Source organism: Aegilops tauschii, chromosome 2 (genome assembly GCF_002575655.3).
Source record: "Aegilops tauschii subsp. strangulata cultivar AL8/78 chromosome 2, Aet v6.0, whole genome shotgun sequence".
In the NCBI taxonomy this organism is placed as follows: Eukaryota; Viridiplantae; Streptophyta; class Magnoliopsida; order Poales; family Poaceae; genus Aegilops; species Aegilops tauschii.
This window is the reverse complement of record NC_053036.3, coordinates 104,731,429-104,749,233: the sequence shown is the minus strand read 5'-3', so window position 1 is coordinate 104,749,233 and position 17,805 is coordinate 104,731,429. Positions and strand designations below refer to the sequence as shown.

General features: G+C 40.5%; 1 protein-coding gene across 1 annotated transcript; it reads left to right on the top strand.

Annotated features, from left to right (window-relative positions):
- The first annotated feature begins 15,409 nt into the window (after nt 1-15,409).
- On the top strand, nt 15,410-16,541 carry LOC109776544 (uncharacterized). Its single transcript, XM_020335194.4, has one exon. The coding sequence runs from the start codon at nt 15,425-15,427 to the stop codon at nt 16,304-16,306; it is 882 nt and encodes a 293-aa protein (XP_020190783.1). The 5' UTR covers nt 15,410-15,424; the 3' UTR covers nt 16,307-16,541.
- Nucleotides 16,542-17,805: the final 1,264 nt, after the last annotated feature.

The window sequence follows — 17,805 nt, the reverse complement described above, 5'->3', positions numbered from 1 at the left end:
CATTAACATTTCCTCAAACTCCAATTTTTTTTGACAAAACAACCATATTTTAGATATATGAAGTAATTCCTAAAATGGAAGTGTTTTTTGAAATTCTGAACACAATTTGAAAACACAAACATTTGTTCAAATTGGCAAACATTTTCTGAAATGCGAACATTTTTAAAAATTTGGTTACCTTTTTTGAAATGTTCCAACAATATTTATAAGCTTTTGAGAAAAATTTGAAGGTTGGGACAAATTTTTTAAAAAGTGAACAATTTTGAAAGTTCGAATTTTTTAGACAGGATTTTGTTTGAAATTCCGGTATTTCTTTTTAAATGATTGAGTAATATTTGAAGATTTCTTGATAATTTTGAATTTATGAAAAAATAGAAAGAAACAACACAGATTTTTTTTTAAGAAAGCAGAAAATTTGAAACAAAAAGGAAAATTAGTAAAAAAAATATAAAAACCCCGGTTCAGGGAACCATCTAGTTTGTTCCCCAAACCAGCTGGCTTGCATTTCATGTCGAATGGCCCATGTTTGTGTTTTCAAAAAATGTTTTCAACTTTTAGAAAATGTTTGTAAAGTTAAAAAAAATTCGCATTTTCAAAAAATGTTTGCAAATTTCAAAAAAATATTCATGTTTTCCAAGATAATGTTCGCAATTTGAAAAATGATCGTCTTTCTGAGAAATATTCGCGCTTTCAAAACAATGTTGGCAATTTCTAAAAATGTTCAAAAACTCGAAAAAATGTTTACAAATTAATAAAAAATTATATTTTTGGAAAAAGGTTCGTATATTTGAAAAAGTGTTCACGTTTGCTGATATTTTTCAGCTTTTGAAAAAAATTCATTTTTTCAAGTGTTCGTGCTTTCAAATAAAATTTGAAATTTGAAAGGGGTTTGCTTTTTATAAAATGCATTAGCTACAGTACATCTAGAGCATCAATTTACTCGGATACCATATGTCCGTACGAATAAATAATTCTTAACAGACTACACTACTTATATGTCCCGAAAGTTTTTTGGTCTGTTTGCTATCGTCACGCGCACGGCCGTTGGAGGTTCAGGGTTCGATTCCGAGCATGCTCGTGCATTTTCCTTTTTTGTATTTTCGATCATGGGCTACAGTATACTCACTACAGGGCCGACCCAGGTCAGACTCCCCCCCTGTGCGTTTGCTCGACAGTATGTCGCAGAACGCAACACATAGGAGTTCCCGGAAATTTGGGGTGCGTCTTTGTCTAGCCTGCGGCGAGACAGAAGTACGTATCACCTTTATGGATCCTCTAAATTGGTCGGCCCATTCATTTTTAATTTTGTTTTTTTACTTTATTTATATTTTGAAATGATATATATTCCAAAATTTACTTACTCAGAATTTAAAAATGTTCACCACACATTAAAAAAAACTTTATACAATGTTAACAAAATAATCATGCAACTTTTAAAATATGTTGATAGCATTCAAAAAGAAATGTTTGTCACATTTTTAACATTTCACGTGTTTCATAAAAAAGTTTGTGTCATTTAGAAACATGAGTATCATAACTGCCGAACGTTCTATCTTTAGGGACGCCGCCAAACTTCTCACGACTCGTTAGACAAAGATCGTGTTCCGCGTGCTAACCGCTACTGCTCCTTCCGGCGACTCGTGTTGCATCTTTAATAGGCAAAAAGGAAAAATGATAGATGCCTATAGTCAAACTCCAAACTTAGCTTCCATCCGGAGTGGAGTACACATCTGGGCTAAGCTCCTATTTTTAACAAAGCTTTGCGTTGTTGTTTATTTCACTATCACGTTGAACGTCAAAACGATTTCCAGTTAGAATATATAACCCCTTTCGTAGAAATCGAGTTACCAGCTAAACAATAAATGATTTTTAGTGAGAATATATAACACATCATGTAGAATTTCATTTACCATGGTGTTGTATGTAACTTATCAGGCCTACTAATGCGTATTTTTATTGCATGATCCAGCCACACGTATATTACCATGCTATTAACATAAAATTTACCAGGGATTGTTCGACGCAACTTTTTTCCCCGGGTCAAAGTTACCTTGGTGTTGTACGTATGTTATCAAGTCTAGAGTGTTAAAATATCATACTATTCACACAGAAGTTATCGAGGTATGTTTCAACAACTTCTTTTACTCCTGGGGTCAAAAAAGTTATCATGCTGTTTGTACATAAGTTATCATGCTTGTGATGCATAACTATCATGTTATTTATACAGAAGTTTTCGGGGTATCTTGCAACAACTTTTTTGACCCCAAGGTCAGAAGTTATCATGATGTTTGTACGTAAGTTATTCAAATCTACAATGCATAAACTAAGGCGCTATTCACATATAAATTACCAGGGCATGTTCAAGAACTTGTTTTACCTGTGATTAAAGTTACCATGATGTTTGTACGTAAGTTATTAGTTCACAATGTATGAATTTCCGCGCTATTCACATAGAATTTATCGAGGGTATGTTTCAAACAAACTTTTCTTACCATGGGGGCAAGATTACTATGGTGTTTGTACGTAAGTTATTAAGTCTGTGGTGCGTAAGTTAACATGTTAATCACACAGAAGTTATCGGGGTACATTTCAACAACTTTATTTTGGTCAGAGTCCATTAAAATACAAGGTCAGAACAAACAAAATCATTGTTTGTCTAATTTTGTTGTTGTTGGTTCAACTAAGGAACCACAAACGGTTGGTAGACACCAGATGTTGAATTTGTGAGAATCACCGACATCCACCTTGTCCTCAAGTCATCGTGTAAAAAAGGTTATCTTATAACAAAATCTAATCATGTGGAACACATGACAAAAAAACTAGAGTTCAAATTCTATAGGCGGCCTAGCATGAATTTCTCTCTATAACCGCTCGACCTTGGGCATGGATATAAGTACAACACACCACATCAGTTTACCGCCACAAGTGGCTTAGTCAAAGTGGTTGTTGTCCCACAATCCTTCAGACATGGAGTTTGACTCCAACACCCAACACTTGATTTTTGCCCCAAATCCTTGAGAGCTGGAGTTCGACTCCAACAGCCAACACTTGATTTTTGTTGTTGTGGGTATTGCCCCAAATACCGGACGCCTCACTTAGTGTCAAAGATCAGCGGAAAGTGTGACCGCGCGATGCGCATCCGATGACTTCTTAGTCATTCAGATTCAGCAGCTAATTTAAATGATGTAAAAAGAATCTTCATGTAGTTTAGAAAATATTTCTTGGCATTAAAAAAATGATAGCAACAATTAAAAATATGTTTCACGGGTTTGAAAAAATATGTTCATACAATTTTCAAATCCTTTATACAATGTAAAAAACGATGTAAATAAAATGTTTCGCACAATTCAAAAAGTGTCCATGACATTCAAAAGAATGTTCATGCATTTCAAATATAAGTTTAAAGAAAATTAAAGAATCTTTATACAATGTAAAACATGTTACCTTGATTTAAAGAAAATATAATACCATTAAAAAAGGTCAACGTGTATTTGAAAACAATTAGCATGTTTTTGAAAAAAGTGCAAACATGTTTTTGAAAAAATTGCAAACATGCTTTTAAAAAAATGTTCACATCTATTCTTAAAGTATTAAACATGTAGCAAAAAAGTTGTTAGGCGTGTATACGGAAAATTTCCGACCTTTATTGAAAACAATTGATATGTATTTGAAAAATGAAAAAGAAGAAAAGCCTTTTTTGTTGCAAAAAAACTGATGAAACCAGAAAAGTACATTGAAACAAAAGAAGAAAAAATCAGAACTCTCCCAAAACCGCTCAAGGAGCTACAATGTTGGCGTGACCCATTTAGTGGAGTGCAAGAGGCGAAGCTGATCTACGTCGCGCAATAAAAGAGGCATAGCACCCCTCAAAAAAAATCTATATCTATACCTAACAATAAAGGGGCTATTGTTTCTGGTGGTACATCACGAAAATTGCTCCCAAAATTATAAAATATTACCCACCAATGCCATCTATAAGAGATAAAAAAACATTTCACACAGGGGAATCCTTCGCCTGGGCCGGCCCATGCAGTAGGCACCTCTTATACTGCGCTCTGCACGTTGGGAGAAGACGCAGCGCGCCCTTTATAGGACGGCTCATGTCCGGGCGGCCTGTTTTTATAAACTAGATGATATCCCGCACCTTGTGAAATATTTTGCAACATATTTCAATGTGATTTGTTGAATGAAACACGGATATTTGAAATAATAATATAAAATGTTTAAACTAAAAATACATATAATTATTATGTTTGATTAATATATAGTTCTAAAAGGTTTATTAAATATATATAGCATAATAAAATGAAACTTCTCATGTATGTTTGCATGTTGAGATGGGTCTTTTTTCCATGCATGTCATGATGAAGTGGCAAGTTTGCATGTTGTGCGATGATGTGGGGATGAGCCTTTTTCCATGCATGTTATGCGAGGATGTGGCATATGCTTCCATGTTGAGAGAAATAGTTAGTGGGGTCTAGCAATTTAGAAATAGAGGATTTTGTTTTTTATGTTTTCTTTTGTTTTTAATTTTTGTTTTTCCTACGTTAAATAATTTGGGACTCCAAAAATTTCCATTTTTATATAAAAATGACCATTTTTAAATAAAAATGACAATTTTTAAATAAACTATTTATGTATTCAAAAAAATGTTTGCAATTTTTAAAATAAATGTTTCCTTATTCAAAAAAATGTTCTAAATTTTGAAAACAAATGTTGAGGAAATAAAAAAAAACTTTATGATTTTTATAAAGTTCATGTATTAAAAAATCTTAATGAAATTGAACAAAATTTTGCCAATTGAAAACATGTTCATGGATGGAAAAATATACTAAAAATTTCAAAAACTATTCGAGACTTACAACATAGTTTATACATTTATAAAATGTTCACTGATTCAAAAAATGATCATGCATTTCAAAAACTGTTCGTCAAATAAAAAAAAGGCTCATTAAATCAAGAAAATGTTCGTGAATTTTAAAAATTGTTCTAGCAATTTCCAAAAAAGTTTGTCGATTCTAGAAAAATTCACCAATTCGAGAAAAATGTTTATTATTATTATTTTTTCTAAAAAAGTTTGCAATAATATAAAATGTCATGAATTCATAAAATATTCTTAATTTTATAAAATGTTCAAAAATTTGTAAAAGTGGTGACGAATTTAAAAAATGTTCACCATTTCAAATATCTGCATGAGTTTAAAAAATGTTCATGATTTGACGAAATTGGGAGCGATAGTGTATCGCGATGAGGCAGCAAAATATGGTCATGGCCATTGGATATATGAATTTTTTTCTCCCGTTGAAACACACGGGCCCTTTTGCTTGTAAGTAATAAACGAGACATAACTCGCGTGCGTACCTGCCTGGCAAAACCGGCGCCTGCAGGCGCTTTAGCTAGGCTCCTGCAGGCGCTTTAGCTAGGCTCGGCCCGTTTAGCTCTTTCGCTAGCGTATTCAAAGCGCAAAAATACAGCCATATCTGGGAATCGAACAAACGACTCACTGGTTCAAGGCGCGCAGTGGTTACCACCCCGCCACAGGACCTGTATGCATTAAGCTCCATCACTTGTTTTACTTATCCTTTTTTTCTTTGTTTTTTTTCTGTTTTTTTTCGTTTTTTCTGTTTTCTGTTTTCTATTTTCGTTTTTCTGTTTTATTTTTTATTTTTCCTTCTTCCTCGTTCAATGTTTTTGTTCAATTCCATCCACATTTTTAAAACTTGATGAACTTTTTTAAAATTCAACGAACTTTTTTAAAATTTAATGAACTTTTTTCAAATTTGATAAACTTTTTTTCCAAATACGATGAAAGTTTTCCAAATCCGATGAAATTTTCAAGATTGATGAATTGTTCCTTGAAATTTGTGAACTTTTTAAAAAATCGATGAACTATTTTTTCAAACTCGATGAACTTTTTGTCAGAAATCGATGAACTTTTTTCGAAACCGATCAACTTTATTCTAAAACTTGATGAATTTTTTTTCAAATTTGATGAACCTCTTTAAATTGAAGAACTTTTTTGATTCGATGAATTTTTTCGAAATCCGATGACCTTTTTTCAAGATTGATGATTTTTTCTTGTCAAATTTGTGAACTATTTTCAAAATCGATGAACTTCTTTCGGAAACGATGAACTTTTTCATAATTCTTTCCAAAATCGATGAACTTTTCTAAGTTTACGAACTTTATATTAAAAAATGTTGAACTATTTCTCCAAAGTGATAAACTTTTTTGAAGTTTATCAACTTTTGTCTAAAAATCGATGAAAGTTATTAAACTCATGATTTTTTAAATAAATAAAAAAACAAAGTGATAATTAAATAGCGCGGTCATACTATTTCATCTTCTGTTAGCGATAATAAGAGCACAAGTGCGGAACGGGTGTGGTGGTCACCTAAGCTCGAAGAAGGCTCGCCTTCACGGGCGACGCGCGTCAAATTCCTAAGAGGCCATTTTTCTGTCGATTTTTGTTAGCTGCGTTTTCCCTTCGCGGGCCGGCCTGTCGATTTTTGTTAGCTGCGTTTTCCCTTCGCGGGTCGGGCCACAAGGTGCTGCTGCGGGCGCCAGCAACCTGTTCGGGCGCTTAAGGCCCTGTTTGGTTGATAAGTCCTAACTAAAACGTCTCTAGTCCCAACTAAAAAGTCTCTAGTCTCAAAAAAGTCCCTCCCTGTTTGTTTTCAGGGACTAAAAAGTCCCTAATCCATCCCTAGAGGTTATTAAATGACATGTAAAAGACCATGTTACCCCTAGTATACAGAAAAATAACAACCAAACAACACCATGGGGTGGCAGGGCAATGGGTGCAGGGAGGGGCATTGTTTGAAAAGTCCCAAAAAAGACTCTCCTTGAGAGTCTTCTTCATTTAGTCCCAAAAAGCAACTTTTAGTCCCTAGTAGTACCTCCTGTTTGGTTAAAAAGTCTCTAAGAGGGACTTTTTCTAGTCCCTACATCAAAAGGTCCTTGGAAACAAACACCCCCTAAGGCGCCGAACAGGAGCTCTATCTGGGCCAGGACCAGGCGGTTAGTTCAACACGAGGCCCAAGCCCAAGCAATCGTCAAGCTGCGCATCGGCATTCTTCGGCCAATTCGCTCGACCCCGACCAAAACGAGAGCTCCTCGCCGGCGCCTTCAGCGCCCGTAAGGAGTTTGGGCGCCCACGCGAGCTCCCTTTATGGGCCGGCCCACTCTGCCTTCGCTCCCTCGCATCACTCGCTCGCTCGATCGATCAAGTCGCATCGCTTGTTTTTTTTCTACCAAGCTGCTGTTTCAGGGCAAAAAATGGAGGGAATATGCTCGTAAATTTTTCGTAAATATGAAAAAAATAACACAGAAAAATTATGAATTAAGAAAAAAGTTCATTGAATACGAAAAAAGTTCATCGAATTTGAAAAAAGTTCATCAAATTAAAAAAAAAAGTTCATCGAATTTGAAGAAAAGTTCATCGAATACGAAAAAGGTTCATCGATGTTGAAAAAAGTTCAACGCTTTTGAAGAAAAGTCATCGAATTTGAAGAAAAGTTCATCAATTTAAAAAAAAGGTTCATCAAACTTGAGAAAAGTTCATCGAATTTGAGTTCATCGAGTTTGAAAAAGTTCATCGGATTTGAAAAAAAGTTCACCGAATTTGAAAAAAGTTCATCAAATTTGAAAAAAGTTCATTCGATTTGAAAAAGTTCATCGGATTTGAAAAAAAATTCACCGAATTTGAAAAAAGTTCATCAAATTTGAAAAAAAAGGTCATCGAATTTGAAAAAATTTCATCAATTTTGTCGATTTTTTTTCTCAAATTTGAAAAATGAAAGAAAAAAGAAAAAAAACAGAAGAAAGATAAAAGAGGATAAAAACATGTAAGTAAACACAACAGCTTGTGTGGTCTGGTGGTTGTCGTGTTGTACTCTCAACTCGCTCGACGTGGGTTCATTTTTTTTTTGAGGTGAACTCGACGTGGGTTCAATTCCTGGCTCTCGCACGCTTTTTGCACTTTAGAAACAGAAGAAAAAGAGCAGAAGGGAGTGAGATGGGCCGGCCCGCTAGACAAACCAAGCGTACAGGGGTGTGCGCCCTGTACCAAATGGCCTATATTCGGCGCTTAAGGCGTTGAATAGGATTTGGCACCAAAACCCTAGCCGCCGGGGGCGGCCAACTCCATCGCGGTGTCGGCGGACGGCGTTGCGAGGACGGGTGTGGTGGTCAGCTAAGCTCGAAGAAGGCTCACCTTCATGGGCGACGCGAGTTCGATTCCTGAAGACGCCATTTTTTGCATTTTTCTGTCGATTTATGTTAGCTGCGTTTTCCCTTCGCGGGCCGGCCCACAAGGTGCTGTTGTGGGCGCCAGCAACCTGTTCGGGCGCTTAAGGCGCTGAACAGGAGCTCCCTACCTGCCTAGCCCTAAAATAAAAACTCGCGTGCGTACCTCCCGCACCATCGAGCGGTATCCTGCATGAGCCTGGCCTAGCAAGCAAAAAAGCGAGATTCCATCAACCAGCCAACAAGCAAGTGCATTTTTTCCTACGTTTTTTCACATTGTTTTTTTGTGTGTATGTTTTTCTTATATTTTACAATATTCACAATATTGGTCAAAAACGTTAGCTACAAAAATGTTCACGAATTTGAAATAAAATGTTTGTAAATCCGGTTTTTTTGTGAATTCAAATAATGTTCGTGAATCTAAAAAAATGTTCAATATTTAGAAAATGTTCACGAATGTATTTTTTTATGAATTTCCAAGTGTTCACGAATTTGAAACCCTGTTCATATTCGATAATTGTTCATGAACTTATTTTTTTCATGAATTCAAGTTTTTTTATGAATTGTAAACAAGGTTCATGAAGTGGAAAATTGTTCATGAATTTAAGCACAAAAATCATCACTTCAAAAACTTTCCATGAATTTCAAAAAGCATCATGAATTCAAAAAATGTTCATAAATTCAGAAAGTGTTCATGAATTTGAAATGGACTGAAAAAGTGTTGGAATCTGAAAAAATGTTCGTGAATTCAAGTAATTCTCGTGAATTAAAAAAGAAAAGAAACTGGAAAAAAGGAAAGAAAAAATCACAGAAAAATCTATAAAACCGGTAAAGAATGAAAATAAAAAAGGGAAAAACCTTTTGAAATCTCCCAAAAGTGGGCGGAATGTTCTAGAAGCTTCCTAAAAGTAGCGTTCTGCCCGCAGATATCTACTGCTAATGGGTCGACCCACAATAGTGCCTTAGCGAGTGATTTCACCCGTAGCGAGCGCAATGGGCGATACATATTGTTAGATGGAAGGGTGGGCTCCACTGGGCCCGGCTATAGCATGTCTTAGACAAGCCTTAGTGCTAAACTACTAATTGTGCATGCTTCACAATAGAAAAGCAACTTCCCTGACGTAGGAGTGAGACGCCGACAGACTTTTGGACTTGCCCTTTATGGCGACTGGCTCTGTGCCGCTCCTCCCCTCCTTCCTTGATCCCTCCCATCCTCCTTTGCTTCGGCTCCTCCCCCCATCCCCGGTCGCCGGCGGCCATGGTGGCGAGCGTTGAGTGGGAGGGATGCCTGGATCTTGTTCTTTCATATAGCCGTAGGTTTTCTTTCCTCTCAAATAAACCTGATCTGGTTCTTCCTCTCTTGCTTCTGCTGCGTGCATCTACAGCCATGGTGGTCGGATAAGGGGAGGTTGGAGATCTCGTGTTAGTCAGATTGGAGGCCCTTGTCCAGGGTTCCCCCGATCTGTGGTGACGAGGGGCTGTGTTGGTTCCCGGATCTGGAGGATCCCCTTCTCTCATTCATCTTCTTTGTGTAGACGTCATGGGGATGGTGATGGAGGATGCAGATCTGTAGCTCGCTATCGTCGAGCGTATCCTTGATGTCCTGCAAGTGCACAAGGTTTAGTTGCGCCTTCTTTGAAGTAAGAGTATCGATCCCACAGGGAACATAGGAAATGGAATTTGTCTCTCGTTGATATTTTTAATATTGTGCCTGCAAGTTAGTTGCGGTCCGAAGCAAAGTGAAAATATAAGTTTGAAATATTACAAGTGAGTTGTGAACACAGAATAAAGAACAAGACTAAAATTTAAATATGCAATCACGAAATTATGGTAGTTTGGAGTCAATAGGGCTAAGTCATTCTCGGGGAGTCCGGATTCCCCTCTATTATGTTTCTAATGCGACCTATGCTAATGGATAGTTCTAGGTCCAGATTCCCAAGCCACTTGTTTCTACAAGTGGGCGGAGCCAATCATAGATACGTGCATACATGCAACAGCCTGGTATCACATACACCACCACCTTTTGTCCCCACATTGGCTTTAGAACAGTGATTAAGAGTTTCCCCATGGACGCAGCTAAAGGCGGTCTCCGTTGACCCCCTATTGCAATGATCAAGTAAGGAGGGAAATGGGTACTGTCAGTACAAAGCTCCACAAACTCACCTTCATACAAATGGTAATGACCTTTCATCCAAAAGAGGCATATGTTGGATGGTCGACTTCACCCAACATCAAGAATATCATCAACATAACATATAAAGAGGATGTCAAATCCTATCATCGTTTCGTACCTAAACATACTAGGGTTCCTACCTGATAACATGATGAATTGCGATAAACATGGATGAAACTATGTAATATAAAAATGGATCCACAAGGGCTATCGTATTACAAAGAAATGGTGATGGGATGGTGAAGGTATAGATAGATGATGCTGATGCCTCCTTGATGGGAGTGATGTCGTGGTGGAACCCTTCAATCAATCCTCCCTCCGGATCACTTCTAGAGATTAGGGTTCTTCATTCTGGATGAGTTTGTGGTGGCTGTAGGCATATGAACCTTGATCCGATCGCCCAGGGTAGAAGTACCGGACCAGGAGGTTGCAACGACAGCTGGGACGATGAGCAGTACGAGCACGCGTGGTCATACCGGACGCCATCATTTGCTCTAGAGCCTGACCTGTGTTTTTTCTTCTCCATTCCACTTCTCCCTTTTATGATAGTTTTTTTATCATGCCAATTAACATGATTTTTACATCATATCCTTGGCATTCTTTCCTCGTGCCCCAAAATACCTACATAGATGAAATGCTAGTGAAAAAAGAGAAAAGGTGTGTGGACGTGGTAAAATCCTGAAATCCTAACACTAAGGTGCAAAAATAAAAGGTATAAAATGACACAAAAATTGGACACACCAATCCACACCTGAGTTCGATGCAGAGCTATACTGCTCGTTGGAGAGCGATCGATGGGCATTCTTCGCGGATCTAGTGACTTTTCTGGTCGAAAGACGGCCACCCCTTTTCCCCCGGGCCCAAATGCCTAAATGGAGGCGTCATAGCGTCATCTCGGTGGTCGTGGCTATGTGTTTCGTCGGCCTTGTCACCCCAAGTGGTTCCGAACCTTGTGATGGCGACGTGGAAGCTGAGAGAAGGTTGAGGACCTAATTGCGATTTAGTATCTCAGATTGGGGTCCTTCTTGCAAAGTCTAGGGACTTGTTTGTAATTTCTAGTGTCTGTTGGGTCCAATTGTAATCATAGTTGTAATATGTTTTATGAATAAAGTTTCGGGATCCTTCGGGATCCCTCTCTCTGTTAAAAAAAAAGCAATTTACCTTCTCTACATTCAAATCTGCATCTTATTAGTTCCTATCCGATCCCAACATGATGCTAAAGCTGAATGCCTACATATAGCGCAACACTGAGACCACATAGGTCTAGACACGACCACTAAACCATCATATAAAAAATATGCAGCTGGCAGCAAGGCCACACCCAAAAGTCATTTTCTCCAAATCTATGGCTACTTTAAAAAGTATATTGAAAGTAGTGGGTATAACAAATAGTGATGATCACAACTTTTCACATTAGCTAGTCATTCTGTTTTCTCTGACTATTGATGCAGTGTAGGTATATTGTGAAGGAGCTACAGAAAACTCTATCAAGAAAATATCAATAAACTTATGATGATTCTAACCTAGATTAAGCTTAACCAGAAACTACGGAATTTCTAACAGAGGTAAGGGGCTGTTGCATGATTCATGCTCTAACAAATAAGCTAGCTTTGGTAGCAAGGTTTCGCTTTATAGATGCTACACGGTTCTACACAACATGCGAGATGTGACTACTTAGAGAGCATTCCTATCCCCGCCCCGATGGTGTGAATAGCGTCGTCGGAGGATGTGTGAAGGTGTGTCTTTGTCGGATCTCGTGAGATTCGGTCGGTGCTGTTCTTCGGTGGTTCCATTTGGATCCACTTTTTGTTCGCCTTCGTTTGTGTGGTTACAGGTTTGATCTTTACGATCTACGACTCTCTTCATTGGCGATGGTTGCTGCTCTGGTGCACTGGTCCTTTAGGACCTTAACAAGATGACTTCCCGACTGTCTACTACTCCCTCCGTCCCATAATATAAGAGCGTTTTTTGACACTAGCGTAGTGTCAAAAAACGCTCTTATATTATGGGACGGAGGGAAGTCTACAACAAGGTTTGTCCGGCTCCGGTGAGGGAAGGGCGATGATGGAGGCGCGCCTTCGGCTCGCTCCAGTGCTTGTAGTCGTCGCTAGGTGGTCCATATACCTGGTTGTAAGTTTTATTACCTCTTGTGTTCTCTCTACTATCATGATTGATAAATAGATTGAGAATTTCTCTCACAAAAATAAATAAGAATAAAAATACAATTCACGCTAATGTTTGGAAGGAAAGGGTAACATTATAGTAGTGTCCTAGCAGGACTCTTGTATCTTAGACCTCTTATATAATATGGGGAGAAGCATTCACAGTCAGACTCCAAGGATGTAGCCATGTATTGATGAACCTTGTTAACAAATCTATGTGTCGTGCCTCGTGTGAGTGCTAGGTCCTTGAATGATCGACGACGTGTCTTGGATTATTCTAATAGCCGAGAATCGCCGAGAAAGAAAGATTGACATGACATTGAAGGAGGGTTCCAGTCATAGAGCACGGGACGAGAAAACGACCCCCATGTTGCCCGTGTCTGTCGACTCGGGGGATCTCGCACCGCCGGCCTCTCAGTCCGCCATCGGATCTCCCATCTCGCCGCCATCAGAGGCTGACCGCACGCAAAGGCTGCACAGATGCCTAAGACAATGGCGGCGGGGCCCTCCGCATTTCCATCGATGGAGCTTTCTCCTAGCCCGGCGGTCCTTCGATCTACATGGCATGGCGGCCGGTGGCTTCCGTGATGGCGTCCATGATGGCGTCTCCTTGCAGTGTATTGCATGTGAGCAGCACGATCCGATTCGGATCCGCTCCTCCATTGATTGTCCGATTTCACTGCTCAGATCTGGCCCGTCGGCATCCAAGGGAGTCCCGCGGTGGTTGGCCCTGCTGTTCTTCCTGCTCCAAAATTTTGATCTGCTTCTTGCCGGCCTGCTTGATCTGGACACCGACGGGTACCGGTCTTCCTATCGGAGATCTCAGCTTGTGGCGCACGGCGTCACTGAATATCTAGATCGGAATTGATCCGGTCGAGCGCGCCCTCACCTTCAGCCAGAGATGTTCTATGAGGGTGTGGCGCGAAGCTTCGCTGTCTTGCCGGTGCCATGGGACATGTCTAAGTATAGATTTCCACGGCGTTGATAATGATGAAGAAAGTCATGATGGATGCGATCAGAGACTTGTAATGGCGGAGAGGAGTTTTGGTTGCGGTGAAGAATGGCGGCACAGGTTTTTTTTCTCGTGTGTCGGGTGTTGAGCACTTGCAGCGGTGGCCTTGGCAGGAGGGGGTGACAACACATGTGGACAACATTTTTTGGTGTGCTTCTCGAGTACCGAGCCGCAATCTTCAGGGTGAAAATCCAACGCATGGCCTTCATTGGTTGTACCTGGCAATGGTCTTGCGAAGGCATTGTTTTTGGGATCTCGGACTCTCTCCGGGGCGAAGACTCAAGATCCTTGATCGAGCGGCGACGACGCTTGTGCATTATTTCCTTCTTGAAGGCGTCGCTTTTGGAGAACCTTTTCTGTTGTCTGGGTGTTGTCTTTGGTGGTGTTTAGTGTTGCTGTTGTGAGTGTTTCATCACTGCGATGGGGTCTTTGTTTTTATTTTTCTCTTTTTTTATTTTTGTTTTTGGCTCTGTGCATTCTTGATGTCTTCGATATCTTGTTAGTGCAGAGGCTGAGTGTAATTGGTATTTTCGTGATATTAATATATTTTCCTTTATCGAAAATAGAGCACGGCAAGGCCACGTTTCATCGATGGTATTCTCCAGCGATGGAGGGGCAATGGATTAACCACATGTCCATTGATCCCGTCAATTAAGATGGCCTGCTAGTTAAGATGGCAGCTGGAGAATCGAATACCAAGTCCTAAGCCTGGGGTAGGTCAACTCTCGGTGTTTGCGTCGCCATAACGATCCCAAAGATAGCATACTCCAACTCTCCAAGTGTGTTCCTGTCTGTGTGCTTACACTACGTGGTCAAATTTCTGAACCTCGAGGGCGCGTTAAACCCTAGGTCGCCGCTGTTAGCTCTAAACCCTAGGAGTAGTGTGCAATAAATCTAGATCAACCCTCTCCGTCGTCGTCTACCAGAAGATTAACTCTACTCGCCTAGCGGCTACAGCTAGTAGGAGCTAGTTGAAGCCTTTCTCAAACTGCATGCACCGACGACGACGAAGAGCGACGTCAGACGGCAGGTCAGAGCTCGGCTCATCTTCCGCATGCCAAGCTCATGTGCTTCTAGGAGTACTTAGTGTTAATGCAATTGATGCACCTTATTACGATTAGGTGAGCCACTAGTCATTTTCTGTTGGTAATTAACAGCAAGGGACATGCCTTACGTAGGGGTACGGTATGTTTTCGTTCTTTATTATTATAGATCCGCGGTGTTCATGATTGATAATGGTCAAGTAGCATTCATTAAGTGCAATGTCAAAGGATTACCCCGGCTTCCAGTTCATGCGTGCCTATCGAGTAAAGGCAACTCAGGTTCTTAATTTCATGTGGTGGAGAGAAAACAATTTGTTAATCTCGATGCCAGTTGCCTAGTAATCTCAACGATGCGTCAGTACGTATCTTTAGGCTGGCCAGTAAGGGTAACATAAGTAATATCATGTATTTGGGATTCGCAAACATGCTTATATGACAGGCAATTAAAAAAGAGAAAGATGGTTACTCCTCACTATGATCAGCCTTAGACACTTCTGCAGCTGACCAGTTCTCGTCAACTAATTACCCATTAAGTAAATATATGTAGAGATTTGGTTGATCGATGCATGCATTTTAGTCAACCGTGCATGCTAACGTACGTGATTAGAGAAGTTGTCATCGGATCACTAAGCCAGTTCACAACCCAAAGCGTGCGCGCCTTCCGCGTGTGAGATCCAACACTCATCATCCATCACCCATGCATGCACGGCCTCCACTATATATAGCCACGCAACCCTGTCTGTTTTCAACACCCAACTCATCTCACACTCCACCGAGCTCACTCACAATGGCTGCTAGCACTAAGCTTGTAGCTCTTGGCTTTGTTGTCCTTGTGAGCATTGGGTTCACCAATGCTTCGAGGATGCTGGCTAGCTCCTCTAGTGCTGGGGGTGGAGGCGGGGGAGGCGGAGGCGGTGGCAGCTCGTCGGGTGGGGCTGGGAGTGGATGGGGTGAAGGGTCCGGAGGAGGTGGTGGCTTGGGATATGGTGGTGAGAGTGGTGGAGATTCCAATAAGAATTATGTTGTCAAGGGAGCTGGGGGAGGAGGAGGAAACGGTGCTGGCGGTGGTTCTCAAGGCGGAGCCGGATCCGGTTCCGGCTCTGGTGGTGGAAACGGTGTTGGTTCGAGTGGATCGGCATCAGCCCCTAGTGGCAATGGGTACGCCAATGCTGATGGTCAGGGTGGGGGCGGTGGTGGAGGTGCTGGTGCAGATGGGTCAAGCGGATATGGAGCCGGAGATGGTGCCGGCGAAGGATATGGTGACAGTGGCATAGCAACTGCACCAGCTCCTTCTGCTGGTGGTGCCAGCTACTCTGATGCCGGAGGTAGTGGTACTGGCGGCGGCGGTGGTGACGGAGGAAATGGAGGTGGTAATGGCGCTGGAGGTGGACAGGCGGCCAGCGATGACACTTCCGGAGGCAATGCCAGTGGAGGGGGTAGCGGCAACGGTGGTGGCCAAGGTGGAGGTGTAGCTCAAGGTCCAAGCATGGGAGTTGGTTCTGGTTCTGGCTTTGGGGGCGGGCATACTGGTAGCACTGGCTCATTTGGTCAAGGCTATGCCACCGGATTCGGTGGTGGAAAGGGTGGGGGCACGGGCGGCAGCTACAACGGTGGGTCTGGCAACGGTGGAGGCAGCGGATCCGGAGGCGGCAGAGGCGGATACCACTAAATTTCAATTTCAAAAAAGCAAGAATCGGAGCCCAACACCACTTCTAGCCTCTTTGTTTCACAATATTCCACATCATTTGTGTTTCTCTTCATTCATAGGGTTTTTACTAGGCGCCTCCTAATAAAGGGCTCCATGATTCTAGTGGAAGTACTAAATAGTTTAGTGGAGCAATCTACCAACATGTAACCGCTACCTATAAATATCTTATGTTATGATTTCTTATATGTTTCTTTGTTAGTGTGAGTACTGGATTACTCCTTCGAACCAATGTCTTATATCTTATATATACATGTAGGGTTGCGCTATTCGTCACCTTCGGTAAGGAATTCTTATTCCTTACACCAACCATCTCACACAGTCACAATTTAAAACATAAGAAACAAAAGCATGTGGGGTAAAATTACGGGAGCGCCTATACAGCGTGGTACGCGCCGGCAGCCACAGGCGCGCGTACCCTCCCTACTCCCCCCCCCACCGCTCCCTCATGGGCCGGCCCATGTGCGGGGCAGGGAGCCCCTTATTTTTTTATTTCTAAAAATAATTTAGAATTTCAGAAAAAGTTGCAAAAATGTCCAATTGTTCGTGAATTCAAAAATTGTTCACGATTGAAATTTATTCAGGAAATGATAAATTCTCATGCATTCAAATAATGTTTGCAATTTCAAAAATAATGTTCATCTATTCAAAAAATCTTTGCAATTTCAAAAAATGTTCATGAATTTCTAGAAAATGTTCACAATATTCAAAAAATGTTCAAGCATTTGGAACAATGTTCACAAACTTAAACAAATGTTCACAAAATTTAAAAAATGTTCGCTATTTCAAGAACTATTAAGGAACTAAAAAATGTTCCTGAATTTCAAAAATTGTTCAGAAATTTCAAAAAATGTTCACCGTTTACAGAAAAATGTACACAATTTCAAGGAATGTTCGAGAATTTGAAAACAAATCATGATTTTAAAAAATGTTCACGATTTCAAAAAAATGTTCACTTTTTCAAAACAATGTTCACGAATTGCAAAAAAAGTTTAGCAATTTAAGAAAATTTGTTCGCAAAATTGATACATGGCCGAACTTTTTTTAGAAAAGGTGAAAATAAGGAAAAAAGAACATTATAGAAAAGAAAAAAGTTAATCAGAAAAAGTAAAAAAAAGGAAATACAAAAAGAAAAAACAGGAAGAAATAAACAAGAAAAAAAGGGTTCTGGGAAGGTTCTAGAACCTTTCTAAAACCGGTGGGGAGGAATCCCTATATGGGCCGGCCAAAAAAGCTGCGGACGCTCAGGTGGGGGTACGCGCCAACTTGCTAGCGAGCGACCTATGCGCCATATAGGGATCGCCTAAAATCTAGCAACCTATGCGCCATATAGGGATCGCCTAAAATTACAGCCTGAAAAAGGTAACCGGTCTATGTTCCGTAAAGCAAAAATGGAGCGTCCACAGTAGAGAAAGGGCGACTTTTGGGCGACGCCGGGCGATCCACCTCCGGCGGCTGCTCCG